The 16,245-nt window shown below is 38.5% G+C and overlaps 1 protein-coding gene across 2 annotated transcripts; it reads left to right on the forward strand.

Moving 5' to 3' along the window:
* The first annotated feature begins 621 nt into the window (after positions 1–621).
* LOC123957127 (phospholipase A and acyltransferase 3-like) lies at positions 622–11,333 on the forward strand. Of its 2 annotated transcripts, none has more exons than XM_046029707.1 (3): positions 622–1,128; positions 4,583–4,830; positions 9,783–11,333. In XM_046029707.1, the coding sequence occupies exons 2-3, from the start codon at positions 4,594–4,596 to the stop codon at positions 9,948–9,950; spliced, it is 405 nt and encodes a 134-aa protein (XP_045885663.1). In that variant the 5' UTR covers positions 622–1,128; positions 4,583–4,593; the 3' UTR covers positions 9,951–11,333. The 2 variants fall into 2 exon arrangements, with proteins under 2 accessions (XP_045885663.1, XP_045885664.1); XM_046029708.1 differs by lacking the exon at positions 622–1,128 and adding an exon at positions 3,874–4,181.
* Positions 11,334–16,245: the final 4,912 nt, after the last annotated feature.

A 16,245-nucleotide genomic window follows, 5' to 3' on the forward strand; every position in this document is an offset into this window, starting at 1 on the left:
AACAGAAATATTATCCTGTGCTACTTAATTAATTTTCCAGCTCGAAATGTTGAATAACCACTTCTTCCCTAGTGAGAGTATCAATTGTTCTCTTGTGGAACCAATCTCCCCCAAGAGGACAAACTAAGTATTACAGGTTCCTGTTTCTTTAATCCCTCTCCCGCTGTTTTAATGTATCACTCTGTATTTTATTGGGTATAATCTGACGCCACGTTCGTGTAACTTGCTTATATTCTCTAAGTAAGAATATTTAACAGCCAGTATTATCCAGGAAATGTTAGAAGTTCCTGCCATCCTGAAATCCTGAAAATGTGTTTAACTGGTAACCATTCCCATCATTACAACGATTAAGTAACTGTTTCCTTTCCTTTTTATCAAATGCTTAAAACTAAGAACGGTATGACTGTTTTTGACATTTAAGGTTTGATTGTGGGAAGGTATTTGATTGAAGTACACGTAAATAGACTTTAAAATAGACATTACAATTAAGGGACAGCCTCTCTCAGGAGACCGGAAATAAACCCTCAGGGGAAACACAGCCCCCTCCTGGGACACGCCCGAGGAAACAAAACACGGCGACACTTGTTCTCTGGTCTCTTCGCTCTTGTTTATGCTCTGTTCTACACGCTTACAGAGCGTGTCCCGTCTCCCAGCAACACCCTAAGGAGTCCGGTCCGGCATTGCGAAGAGTTTTTTGTTCTTCTTAAGCCACACACACAAAGTCTCGCTCCCTTTCGTGGAAGTTATTCTTTTCTTTTGCTTGTTTGTAAAGTTACCAGACCGTTTTAAGTCAAGCAAATTTTAATTCAGAAACAACCAAGTTTGTTTTTAAACTTTATTTCCGTCGAATCAACTAACCTCACTCCTCCCCACGACAACGAAGCCCGGGAGGCCAGCCACGTGGGTTAGTTACACCAGCAGCAGCCCAAAGGACATGAAAACCCACGAACCGAGCCAAGGTTAACAGCCATCACTGCAAGTTTCTTCAACTAAGTTACCAGCCGAAGTGGCGGACTTCCGGAGCAATTCTCTTGCAGAGAAAGTGACCCGCAGACGGCAGTTGAGCCGTCTCAACCGAGAACGCACGAAACTCAGCCAGCGTGAGGCCGGCTGGAGAATCAACAAGCAGTAAGGAACCAAGGGCATTCTGTGGTTGAGTTGATGTTGATGAGTTATTACCATAACATGCGTTTATTGTTTCTCTTGCCTCCTTAGACCCAAATCTTTTCCACAATAGACCACTAAATCCACATTTAACTCCATCATTTTCATTGATTGCATCCTGTTTGTTTAATCATTATTGTTGTATGTCTTTGATATATCTAAACTCACTTTATATCCACCTTTAGTTAGTTAATAAATTTCACCGTAATCACAGGAACTGTGTGTGTATTGTTTGACTCCAGGTCACTGTAATGGAGGATTTACGCCTTCGATATGAGATTGACTGATTTATAGAAATTATTAAGCAATAACTACTAACTGATCACAGGAATAATTGGGTTATTATTAAACCCATAACGTTACCCAGGGAGCCCGAACTGAACTGAACTGAATTTCTGGTGGTGCCCCCAAATGAGAGAGATATGAATTTATGAATTAATATTTCTGAATAATTAATATTCAGAATTTTTATTTAACCGTCAAGTAGGTATGCTACAAGTGGCATTAGTCTGCAACAATCTTCTCATATTAATATTAACAAATTCTACACAATTACTTAACGTAGATTGTAGTAGTGATCACACAATACCCATGTGACTAGCACATCTAAAGGCAAATAAGCACAGTTACCTTATCTTCAAATGTAGAAGGACAAACTATTTTTACTTTATTTTTACTTTTCCCTGTATTTCATGTTGTGTGCAAATGTTAAAATTGTTCCTGCATGTGCAGAAAGTCATCTGGAAAATGAAAGCAGTCCAAGGATTGTTCCTGCATGTAAAGAAAGTCATGTGGAAAGTGAAAGCAGTCCCAGGTTTACAGACGAAACAAAACCTGACATGGCCCTGACACCGGTATAGCATTTATGTATCATTCATTTCATTGACTTTGATCGAGTTTAAGTCATGTTATAATCCAAGCATGACATGAACCCAGAGCCTGTGGACTTGATTGAGATCATCCGGGGTTCCTATCAGCACTGGGCTGTATATTTGCGATGGCTTTGTTGTTTACTTGGGATAAACACCATTCTGATTAAGAATGGGATGTCGTTAACTTTTTATGTGCATGTTTATCGTGTAAATTTATATATTGCTGGTGAGGGATTAAAGGTTCAGTGTGTAATATTTCTGAGGATCTATTGACAGAAATGGAATATAATATCCATAACTATGTTTTCAGTGGTGTATAAATACTTTGTTGTTTATATTACCTTGAGACTTTTTATCTACATAACTGTGGGCCCCCCCCTTCGCTTTATTTTGTCGTCATGTTTCTACTGTAGCCAACAACAAACAAACAGCGCTACAGAGCGCGTTTCGTCATCACAGCGTTCTTCTGCTTGTATAATTCCGGTAGTGTAGACACCCGGCACTACATTGAATAGGTACTAAGAAGAAGAAGAGGGGGGAATAATTATAATAATAATATAAAGTCTCTGAGTAGTCTTCTGCTTTATTAGAAGTAAGAAGAGAAGTGACATTTGGACAAATGAATGAGCACACACATATTATTTAGCAGGAGAGCCGACAGCCTGTGGATCTTTATACCATGAAGCCAGACGGAGTCAGGACAGATACAAGCTGACGGAAATCACGGATGTGGATTTTCCCAGAAGGCTATAATGTGGGACAGATGTTTCTAAAGCGGTACTGAAGTTGTCTGTTTTCTGTTGGACAAACCTAATATCTCTAAACTAATCTAGCTTTACCAAACTCGCCCTACAGCCCAACAGATGTCCAGCAGGGTGAAGATGCTTCTTATTTTATTTTTAATACAAACACACACATGTTTTATTTATTTATTTTATTTTAATTTTTAATATTTCTTCTTCTTTTTTTTTACACAAACACACATACGCTTTGATTACTTTACGCTTTAATTGCTTGTTTAATGAAATGTATGGTGTTGATTGTTCTTATGTTGTATGTATGATGCTTTGGCAATGTTGTTGTTACACATTCATGCCAATAAAGCTAATTTGAATTGAATTGAGAGATGTGGGCCCTGACAGTAAACACAGCAGAGACTAAGATAATGATCTTACAGATATCAGGTTAAAATCTATATTCCAATTGAAATCTGGCTTAAAATTATCCAATTTGTACTAGAACCAATAATTCTATATGGTAGCAAATTTGGGGGCTAAAACTTAATAATGAATTTGACAAATGGGACAAAACAATCATAGAATCTTTCCATACAGAGTTCTGTAAGAGCATCCTGCAGGTGCTGAGAAAAACACTAAATAACCTGTGCAGAGCAGAGCTCGGCCAATACCCACTCTTACTAAAAATACAGAAAAGATCAATTAAATTTTATTTTATTTAATCACTTAAAATCAGTTAACCCCCAGACATATCATCACAAAGCCCTTACATACCAGGAGCTAAAACCAGAGAAGAGTCCCCTCAGCCAGCTGGTCCTGAGGCTCTCTGCAGTAACAAGTCCCCAACAGCCTCAGGACAGCAACGCCAACTCAAGCAGACCAAACCAAATTATCAGCAAGCCGAAAGAAAAATAGATTGAATACTGGAAAGAAACAACCAAAACACACAATAAATTACAATGTCATCTGACCCTAAAAAGAGAATTCACACTGGCAAAGTACCTGAGTACAATAAAATGTCCTAAACTAAGAAAAATGTTGACAACATACAGACTGAGTGAACACAGCCTGGCCATAGAAAAGGCTCGCCACAGACAGAGCTGGCTACCACAAGAGGAGAGACTCTGCTCACACTGTTCTTTCTTCTCTCCTTCTCTCATGTGGTATTGTGCTACGGCCTGGACTACTTCCTGAATCTCGTGAGAGATTTTTGTATAATTTTATCCTGACTTTGTTTCTGCTTCAGACTCTCCCTCTTTGTAGAGTTTTTCTTGCCAGTCCTCCAGCCTCAGTGTCTCATCTGTGTGTTTCCACTACCTGCCCTGCTCTCACTACATGTCCATTTCCCGGAGGCGAATTTGCGAATCCTATTGGTGAAGGCTCTTGTATTGGGGAGAAATAGACTACGGTAGGCCTATGTTATCTAACTATGTATTTAATTTAAACATGATAGTGGGATTTGTGAGGCTGTAATGCTTATTGACAAGAAAACCAAACCCCTATCGGCACTGGGCTGTGTATATTGGCAATGACTTCGTTGTTCACTTGGCATCGACAACATTCTGTGAGTGCCCCCCACACACAACTCCATGGACTGCTACTGCCAAATCCTGAACAAAAACAGCCTTTAATAATGGCCCACATTCACTGTCTTTCAGACCAAAATATCAGCTAAGATTGTTTGGTTTAAATTATTCATAATTCATACACCACTCAGAATTGTTGTATTTAGCACATAATCCCGGACATATTATGTCTGTTTCTCTCTCTTTCATTCCTCTTTATTCACAATTGATGTCGCGGGTGCAGACACCAGCATTATGATGTCTGTCCTGACTGGCAAAGCCATGGTGAAGAAAGAGAAACTGCAGGACGTGGTGGGCAACAAGTGGAAAATCAACAACAGCCTGGACGAGAAGTACAAGCCCTGCCCAGTCCAGTTTATTGTGAAGGAGGCCTGTGCATGTGTGGGCAAGGAGCTGCCGTATTGCATCTTCAGGGGGAACTGTGAGCACTTTGCAAATGAGCTACGCTACGGAAAAAAAGAGTCCCGGCAGGTCAGTGAACCCAGTCTTTCAGATGTAGGACTCTCTTGAGGCTGGGGTGAAAAACATGAGGGTTCACCAATGTTAAGTGTATAATCAGAGGAGTCTGAGTTAAGATAAGTTAGAGCTTATTGATCCCACCCGGGGGAAAATTACTTTCGTTACAGCAGCTCCAGATAAAACAAAACAGATCATAAAACAGACATACACATGTGATTGATATGAGTTTAGTTTATTTGCTAAAAACAAGCATGGCATACCACAAAATATTGTGCAAGTAGTTTTGGTCATCCAATGAGCTTTAAGCATACTAGGCGACCATCCAAAAACTGAGTTGATGAGAGGCCAAGTAGGTCAGATTTATCTGCCTAGCGCTGACTGTCCAAAGAAGTCCTATCCAATTGACCCTTCACTAAGCCACACCCCCCTGTTGCACTGTTGCAAACTGTCGGACCTGTCGGACTTTTATCACAAATATCTTCAATGAACAACAAAAACAAAGGAATTTGCCTTGCCGTTCCAATACATTTGGAGGGGACTGTATAATGAGTATAATAAGAAGTAAATTTTTAGTATAAAAAACAATTCATTTATATATACAGTATATACATACATATATATACCTGCGATGGACTGGCGACCTGTCCAGGGTGTACCCCCCCTTTCGCGCAATGTCAGCTGGGATAGGCTCCAGGCCCCCACGACCCTGCACGCACGATAAGAGGTTGACGATGGATGGATGATGGATGGATGGACATACATATACTGTATATATTAGGGAGCCACTCAAAAATAAAGTTTCTAATTTTCATCTTCGCACCCCCAAATGTGTTAATAATGTGACAAAAACTAAGTTGACAAGATTTGGATGTATTCTAATACTATTTACTGGTAGCTCGACACTGACAACGTTTTACAGTATGCAACATTTCCCTTCCTTTAATATCACGAGTTAGAATAATGCAAAAATCCTCTAAAAGAAGACCAATAGCTGCTAACAGTTACTTCAGAAGTTAATAATCAACAGTTAAGTATCCATAAGTATCCAGATAATGACTGTATTGCAGCTTTAGCAACAGCTTCATGCGTTTACTTGTAGGGTAGCTGTCCAGCTCATAGAGTAGCAGCAGATAATTCTGCATATTGATGTGTCCTTGGCCAAGATAATGAACCCCAAATTGGTCCTGTTGGCTGTACCATCAGTTTATGAATGTGTGTGAATGAGTTTCTGATTCTGTCGTACAGACTACATAACTTTCAGCGCCGGCTGATCACCGTTCAGACTACACAACTTGCTGTCTTGTGGGAGTTTTGAAGTTGTTGTGGCATTCACATTACGTGACTGATAGTAGAAAGGGGGTCACACACTACAGGAGCTGACAGCAGCTGTGTCACCCGATGGCTGGTCTCCAAACCACGTTTTGTCAAGAAAACACGTGAAATGTGACATGACGCAACACTATATGCAAAGCAGCTGTTTAGATAGCAATTATAATTGCATTGCGCTCCAAGAAATAGAAATGACAGCTGAAGAAGTGGCTGTCTCGTAAAGTGACCTCACTTGAAGTGACCTTCTTTACTGTACCAGAAAATGACTGGTAGCTGGTGCTAAAAATGAGAATAATTAAGTATAACTTGACACACAGATGCGGCTGGCATGGTGGTGCGGTGGTTAGCACTGTCGCTTCACAACAAGAAGGTTGTTGAACTTCGGTCGTCCCAGGCCTTTCTTTGTGGAGTTTGCATGGTCTCCCCATGTCTGTGTGGGTTCTGTTCATGTTCTCCTGCTTCCTCCCATAGTCCAAAGACACGCATAGGTTAATTGGTGATTCTTAATTGCCCTTATTTGTGAACGTGTCTGAATTGTTTGTCTATGTGTGTTAGCCCTGTGATGAGCTAGCAACCTGTCCAGGGTTCACACAGTGACAGCCGGGATTGGCTCTATCCCCACCCACAACCCTGCATAGAGTTAACTATACAGTGGATTACGACTGCTATAGTGCTAACCCAAAAATATTATTCTGATTACATGGTATTTAAACGAAATAATAACACATATCAGATAAAAAAAAACATTTATAAGAACAGTTAAATGATAACAATACTTACTCAAGGATTAATTTACTTTGGTAGAGAAATTTTGAATCAAGTAACATTTTAGTGCGATACGTGTACATACGAAAACATTTGAGCCCATTGAGCTACCAGTAAATATTAATATATCTGAATGAAACTTTCCACAGTTATTATGCGCCATAAAAAGAACAGAATGGGGGTGGGACTTGGAAAATATTTTTAATAAATTTGGACATTAGATTGAGTGGCACCCTAATATATATATATATATATATATATATATATATATATATATATATATATATATATATATATATATATATATATATATATATATATATATATATAAACAATAATAGTAATAATAATAGTAAAAGCATGCATTAAAAACATGCATAAAAGATTAAACACTTGTAAAGGCAGGCTTATGGCAATATAATGTATATTGAACCTGCTTCCATCTCAGACATGCATAGATGTCGTCCATCTGAAACTGTTCAAGTGGTAAGCGTGGTTTGGCCTTAAAGGTTCAGTGTGTAATATTTCTGCAATATAAGGTCTATAACTATGTTTTCAGTGGTGTATAAAGACCTGACATAATAAACTGTTATGTTTTTATTACCTTAGAATGAACCATTTCTATTTACATAACCGCGGTTCCCCCTTACATGGAGGTCGCCATGTTTCCACAGTAGCTGAAAATGGACAAACGGCGCTACAGATCACATTTCGTCATCATGTTGTTCTTCTTCTTACAGTCTAGTTATCAGAGTAGTTATCTGGTTTATTAGAAGTAAGATGTGTAGTGAACAAATGTTTTCAAAGCTGTTGGTATGTTCCTATTTCTCCGTGTTTGGTCCAACAATGTTGCATTAACATGACTCTGTTCCATTGTTGCCTTTTTTGCTGACAATATAGGCAACTATCTAAAAACTAAAATGTAGTTGCCAAGAGGCTGAGTAGGAAAGACTTATCTAAACAGTTTCACAGGTAGCCTACTATACAAGCGTCCAACAGCAATAATGTCCATAAAATGCAATAGTCTGCGTAGACAGCAGTCCGCAAAAATTAAGCTATCCACACCCCCATCCCAAGTGGTGAACAGGTGATATCCCAAATTGCTACCAGCACCACGTGATCCAACAACCAGAAGCAACCAAAAAGCCGTGTTCAAGAACCCCACACCTCATTCCTGACTCCTACACATAAACCACATTTGAAGGTTTGTTACAATTTTATGGTATTTATTCCCCCTCTGAGATCTTCTGGAGCCTGTCTCATAGAGAATTAACAGTTGTTCAAATAATTTTCATATGTGTGGATTACTGAATTTGTCTGAAAAAAACCCTAAATAAATGTTAGAGGTAGCCTACTAAATATGTCTGATACACACACTTATAAATACATGTTTAATGTATATTTATAACAGTGTAAAAGCACATCTACAGTTGGTTGGTCAGATTTATTGCAGAGATTTACAGGTGCATCTCATACAATTAGAATGTCGTGTTCATTTTGTACTATACATATTTAGTAAACAAAGTGAAATATTTCAGGCAAGATTTAATCTTGATGATTATGGCTTACAGCTCACGGAAATTAAAAATCCATATCTCAAAATATTAGAATAAAAAAGATATAATACAGAAATGTCGACGTTCAGAAAAGTTGAACAGTTCTGAAAAAGGTTAATGCACTCAGTACTTAGTCCAGTCCCCTTTACACGAATTACTGCATCAATGCAACATGGCATGGAGGCAATCAACCTGTGGCACTGCTGAGGTTTTATGGAAGCCCAGGTTCCTTTGAAAGTGGTCTATCTTGTCGGTCTAGTGTCTCAGATATCCAGGCAGAGACATTTAGGTGAATCATGTTTTCTGACAGTTATTTCAGAGGTGTGTCAAGCAGGCTACAGACTCTATCAATGTCGTTCAAAATCTTTTATAGTAAAAGCTCAGTTCAACTCTGAATACTACATTGTAGTAAACAAGCTTCTCATGCTTTTATTTTGTAGGCAAAACCACTAAAGAGGAAGTGATTATGTGAGTAACTGTTGCTGTCATGACTGAGATCTATTTCAGCACTGCTATGAAAGTATTTATTTATTTATATTTATATATTTTACAAAGCACCATAATCTGGCAGCGGACCAGATATTATTGATGGCGGGCAGTTTTGGCGAGGGTTCATAATCACAGAGAGAATGAGTGTGTTTCCCTTGTCAATGTTTGTATAAACTTTATTTAATGTGTGGTTTATAATGGACTGTGGTGCAGAAACAGTGACAATGTTAAAAACTCGTAACTTGGCTTACATTTTTCATGTTGTCTGTCAGTGGCCAAGTCACAATAACATATGGTTTTATTGAATAATTAAGTAAATATAATTTCTTAATAAATATACCTAAAGAAACCTCATTTCTTGACTGGCCACTCTCTGCTGTCTCAGAAGAGACATTTTTTGTGCTGTGTCAGCCACCATAGCTGTCCTACGCTCTTTGAAAGGTAGGGGGCAGTGGTAGAATGGACAGATGGTTGCAATTCACAACCCTCACTACTAGATGCCACTAAATCTTACACACATACAGCAAGGTGCAGGCCAGAGTGAGTTTCAAAGCTTGTCAAGCTTATCAATGAATTAATTGAAGCAGGCTTGGTAAAAGTTAGGTCAGTTACAATGGATTTCAATAGTGAACTGTTTTCATGGTGAGAATCAATTCATCTAACCCCATTGACAACATCATCTATGGATCTGCCATCCATGTTCTAACATGTGAGTGAAATATTTCCCAGAATTGTGGGTACTTTGAATGGAATTTTGAATGTCAAGATGACTCTGCTTATCATACCTCTGCTTACTAACTACAAGATGTACGTTTCCCTCTGCAGGCGTTGCTGGTGTTTGCACCCAGAACCACAATGGTGATTCTGGGTATTCACACTGGCAGCTGTGGCAAGAGCTCTGTTTGGAAGCGGCAAAAAAGAAAACAAAAGGAACACACAGTGATGGAAGGCACACGTCGTCTTCACAGGGGCTTGATTAACAGATCACCATGAAAGCTTAAGGGTGCTAATAATAATAATAATAATAATAATGCATTACATTTATATAGCGCTTTATTATTGAAACTCAAAGCGCATCACAGTGAAGTAGGGGGGTCTTACCTCAACCACCACCAATGTGTAGCACCCACCTGGGTGATGCACTGCAGCCATTAAGCGCCGGAATGCTCACCACACATCAGCTTGATGCAAAGAAGGAGAGAAACATTGAGCCAATTACTAGGGGGGATGATTAGATGGCCAGATGGAGAAAGCCAGGTTGGGAATTTTGCCATGACACCGGGGAACCCCCTACTCTTTGCAACAAGTGCCATGGGATCATTAATGACCACAGTGAGTCCGGATCTCAGTTTAACGTCTCATCCGAAGGACGGCATCTCCTACAGCACAGTGTCCCCATCAATGCACTGGGGCATTGGGATCTTATTATTAAGACCAGAGGGAAGACTGCCCCCTACTGGCCCACCAACACCTCTTCCAGCAGCAAATTAGTTTTCCCAGTTGGTCACCCATCCAGGTGCTGGCCAAGCCCAAACCTGCATAGCTTTGGTCATTCAGCAGTAGCAGGGTTTACATTGGTATGGCTGCTAATCTGATCATGCACAGAAAACACTTTTTTATTACATACAAACACCATAGACTGTATATAAAAAGGCAAACATCTGTGATTTAGACATAAGTTTGGCTAATTTCTGTCTTTCCTGCTCAAATTAACTGCCGTCTCTCCCTTATGCCACCTTTATAATGTGAGGCTTTTGTTTGAAATCATGGCCCTATATTTTTCAGATTTTTTAAAATTTCTATAGACAGCATGTAAAAGCACAACAAACAGTTTCCACAAATTAAGGTGCCAAGATGAAATTGAAGTAATGAAGTTTAAATGTTTTAACATGGAGTTTTTGAAGATAACTATAGATTTTTATTGGATTGTGATGAATGTGAGGTTCACAAGGTTGGGGGATCTTTTCTGTATAAAAAAAATATTTGCTGGTAGCTGCAAATGAAAATATATTCCTACTCAAATCAAAGCTAAACAGTTCTGAAGTCTAAGTAGTGATTCTTGTTAGCCAATATATTAATAAGCTTTCCAACACATATATTTTGCATAATCAAAATAAGCTAATATGATGATATTCTGCTTGCATCTTTCAGAAAAACATGTAATGTATTGTAATGTGCACTGACCTACCATTTATGAATTGTGGGTCATTGGCTGAAAGGAGACATGGACGGAACCAATTAAACACTCCTGCTTTCTTGCTTGCTCCCGTTTTCTTTTATTTTATATCTGAGTTCTCTATTTATCTGGAATTTACAAGGTTTTGTCTTAAATTTATTTGTAAGTGTTTTGAATAAAGAAGAATTTGTGTGATCATAGATTGTAGTCTTTTTTTCTGCAACGCAGTGTCGCCCTCACACAGGATCCTAGTACTTGACCTCAGACTAGTTTCAGTTCTGAATTCATTAAATCTTGGTTTTAGCTGCTTACTTACTTCCCTTAGTCACTTTTGAGAAGCAGCATACTGTATTATTACTGTATTAAACACTATTTGTTTTGTTCTCATTCTTCTTCCTCTTTCTTCTTTTTTAGCTTTGCTGCTTGGATCCCTATTTGTTTTGTTCTCATTTTTCTTCCTCTTCTTTCTTTTTCACCGCTAAAAGTGTTTGGGAAGCAAAAACTGCTGCACGAAAACTCACCAAAATTGGCTGGTGGGTTGCAAATTCCACCCACTACTCAGGCAAAAACATGGCACTCGTAGATCTCATGGTGCTATAACAATTGATGCATCTATTCAGATGCTCGGCCCGAGGCCAGTCCTGGGATATTCTTCCACTAGGGGGCACTACACTTTCAAAAAGTTTATACCTCGTAATTCGCTGCATGGATTCGTACAAAATCCAGTTTGTAAGATTTAAGGTCACTACTCAGTTGATGCATAAAATTTGGAAATGATTGCTCAAAGTGGTCATGGCTTATTACAACAAATGTAAATTTCTAGACATTTCTCATTCCAAACTTCAATAAATCTAAGAAAATCACCCATACATCCTAGAGCTGAAATTTTTTCAGTACATCCACTTGCCCCACTGCAACCTATGGTCAATTCAGAAGTCAGTCACGCTATATTTTTCAGAATATGCTAATTTTATTAACATCTATATCTCCACAAATTTTTCTTCAAATGCTACCAAAATCCACACAGACATTCTGTAGATGGCCCATATCAAGTGTTGCAAAGGGTTTTTTATATCGGTCAAACAGTGAGTCTGCACTAATATTCAGTATCTTACTTAATTTACAGTATGCACAACATTTTCTTTTTTACTCAGTGTTTGATCAAACACCACCAAAATAATACACAACACACCCAAAACCAGCAGAATAATTCATCATTTTTTTCAGAATTTTCCACCAGCATTTTGACAGTGGTAAGCGTTTTAAGTTTAAACTGACAAAAATATCCAGGTCTGGCACATGTGACATTACTACCTCAACTTGTGAGGTATGTGGAAAGAACCTCTCACCAGTAGCTTATTCAGTAAGTCACCATTGAGCATTTAACAAAACATTAACAACAGCAATTTCTCTTCAGTGCCCAATACAATAGAGGTGAATAGATGATCCACTAAATTATTACTATTTTCATTGTTGTATTTTCTCCTAATGAGTCCACATTGACCTCTGTTGAAATTTTCACCTCCTGTATGTGGCAGAGGCAGACATCTCAGAGATGGATACCCATTGCAATGCATGTTCCACATTTACAGATCTGAGATCAGTCAAATGTGTCCCCTGTCAGGCCAGTTCAGTACAGTAAAAGTGTTGAATGTGAAAAGTAAACACAACACATTTGTAGTTCCTTGCCAGGAAACCTTTTGTTGCGCCACACAAATATGCAGTTTCATCAGCATAAAGCTCTAAATTAATAAATATAATAATAATAATAAATGAGAACAAACTTGTGCCAGGTCATTGATAAAGATCGAGAAAAGTAAGGGGCCTAAAGTTGAGCCTTGAGGAACACCTTTATCAACAATTAAATAATCTGACTGGAATCCTTGGTAAACAACACAATGACGTCTATTATGCAAATAGGAATTAAACCAGAGCACAGCATGTTTATTCAAACCAATAGAGTAAAGCTTATCCAGTAGAGGGTAATGGTCAACCATATCAAAGGCCTTTGAGAGATCAATGAAAGCAGCACCAATTAAATGACCATTATCAAAACCCGAGAAGACATCATTTGTAAATTTTAAGAGAGCAGTTGAAATAGAAAAATTTGATCTGAAGCCAGATTGATGTGGAGATAAAATGTTATAATTATTAATGTACTCAGTGAGTTGATTAAAAATTAATTTCTCTAATATTTTAGCAACTGCGGAAATTATAGAGATCAGGCTATAATTATTCACATTCGATTGGTCTCCACCTTTGAAAAGAGGTGTCACTCTTGCAGCTTTCCAAATTTGTGGCACAGTACAGGTAGTTAATGATAGATTAAAAAGATCCATAATCATCAAAAGAGGAAACATCAATATGTGAGCTGCAATTTTGATAAACTTGGCTTCCAGATCATCTGGTCCTGCACTGTGTTTTAATTTAAGGTCATGTAATACATTAAAGACATCAGTAGGCATGATCTTTTTAATCTGTTCTCCTTGATGTGATCCACCTGTTTTATGTTCCCGCCCTGCTCGTTTGCCTCACTACTAAATGTCTGTGTTCTGTTCAGTCTGTGTTGGATCATTGTGGTTTGTCGCATGTAGTCTGTGTTTGCTCTGCGTTTGGGTCCTCAACCTTGCTCACACACTGCAAAGTCGTAACAATATTTTAGTTGGCCATTAATATTTCCTTTCTTTATTAGCCTATTTCAAAGCAATATCAGTACCCCGTAGAATGTTGTTGTCAGTGAAAACTAAATGTTATAGTGTCCCTGTTAATGCTCTCGTATATCCTTCATTCATTGACCAGATGGATATTGAAGATATTTTAGGAGAGAGAGAGAGAGAGAGAGAGAGCGAGCGAGAGAAGCAGGAAATTGGCAGTGCAGCTGATTCTGAGGTCAGTAGTTGTCTAGGCACCAAGGCAAAGCCTAAACTACATCATTTCATGATATTTACTATATTCTGTAGATGTTGCCTAAATGGCTATTTTTACATGAGCATATACACACAGGAAAATATAATAAAATAAAAGCAATCATACATACATGTATCCATACATATAGTAATCATTACTCCAAATTTTTTAATCCTTCCACCATCAGGTTATTAAATTCAGACAGTAGCCACCTTAAATAGGATCCTTATCAACAGCTTACGTATGTATGTTTGTATGCACGCCAAACTATAGAGCAAAATCACACTCTGATTGAACCAATCTACAGTGCGGTAACAGTAATTAGTGTAATTAGATAGCACCTACAATTTATCATTAATTCATATAAGAGAAAGAGGAATTAGATATTGTAGTATCCAATACTTATGCATTTGACTCATAACAGTTCAAAATATCACTGTAGCAGCAAGACAGAGGGTCAGTGACCTTCTACGGGGAGAGCAGTGATTGGTGGTTATGTAGGAACTGAACCCTTCTATAGAATTTGACCTCTAACCCCTTGTTTTGTTACCTCAAGATAGTACTGTACCTTTCTATGGGTTTGACCTTTTACTTTGCAGACTCAAACCCTTCTATGGTACCTAACAAATACCTAAACATATCCTATATAAGCTATGTTTGATGAACAGAGAGACAGAGTGGCCATCGGGCTGGGTTACTCTCCAAGCTGCTGCAGAGCTTGTAATTGATGCTGAACTCCTCGATTTAATAAACTTTTATGATCAAGAACAGTGTCAAGCGGGTTTCCTCTCAACACATCATCGCAGCATTATTGTTCGGACACCACAATATGGTATTACGTTATCACACATTTACATGAGTAGCTGGGCAGCATTTAAGGCACAGCTTACAAAAGAACTCAATCCGGCCTAAGTGAATTTCCCTCATGAAGCATTGATGTGTCTAAACACATGGGCGTCGGAGCCATTGTATGTGGTGAGACAAGACCCACCAACTTTTTAAGACTAATGAAATTGGACCCACTCACTTTTACTTCACCTTTCAGAGTATCATCAATCACATCCATTCCACTTGAGGAATGCACTAATAAATTAAACTCCATTCTATAGCCGTCACTTTCACGCTGCTGCTTCTTCAAATCCATATCACTTAGCTCATTTAGTGTCCATATAAGTTCCTCCACTCCATTCCTTGTTTTCACTGCTCGCACCTGCTGCACTGCTGCGACACAGCGAGGTACACAAAGCATTTTAATATACCTGCTTCTCAGGTGTGTCTTTGTGCTCACATACTATCACTAAAAAAGCCACTTTTTAAGTGAATGTTCATCATTTGTTCACCCGGGGCCATATGACATAAAGTTCCCATCTTAAGTCTTAAGTTAAGATAGGAAGAGTCTAAGATAGGGTTTTTCTCAATTTGCTATTACAAAAGCAAATCCTAACTACTACTACTACTATTACTTCACCCTATCTTATCTCAGGTTAGGAAATCCTAAATACTCAATCCAACATAGGTTATCAACTTTTTTGTCTGTTACCTAGCAACTGATGCCACTTTTCTCTTCTCACCGAGCTGAACGGCTTTGTTTTTTTGGTAGTTTTTTTTTTTTAAACATACACTGAAAATGGAGCAGAAACAACACCTATCACTGAACTTCAAGTCAGCCAGCCACATGGAACCCTCTGTGACATTTAGGTAGGTGAAAAACTCTTATGTTTTCATTGTGTTTTCCCAATGACTGAGGTTGTATGTTTTGCAGCAGTCTGCTGCCCGCCTGTTTTATGTGTTTTGGCGGATTCCAAGCTTCCCTGTCTGGAGTGGCGTGATGTATTGTCCTTTACAGAACACCTTGTGTTAAGGTATGAGAAGCTTAATGAGCAACAAGTAGGGTATGATAACTACCTGAGGTAACTGTTATTTGCACATTAATTACTTTTATAAACCTTTTGCAAATTTGCATGTTTTTTTAATTATAGGTTGTCAGCTGCTGTTTTGCCTTGGTTACACTAGGATTTTTAACAATTGTTGCTAGTACACTCTGGCTGCAGTGCCTCCAGGTGGCACTCTGTCGGGTCAGAAATAAGGACAGGCCGGGCCAGTGGAAGACCTGGTCCCTACCCTAACCAACGTATTAAACTCAATAAAATTACTCTATTAGCTTTCTTCTTTAGTCCAAAACTGCGTAGTCAATGACTTCACTGG

This window comes from Micropterus dolomieu, linkage group LG19, assembly GCF_021292245.1.
Source record: "Micropterus dolomieu isolate WLL.071019.BEF.003 ecotype Adirondacks linkage group LG19, ASM2129224v1, whole genome shotgun sequence".
Classification (NCBI taxonomy): domain Eukaryota; kingdom Metazoa; phylum Chordata; class Actinopteri; order Centrarchiformes; family Centrarchidae; genus Micropterus; species Micropterus dolomieu.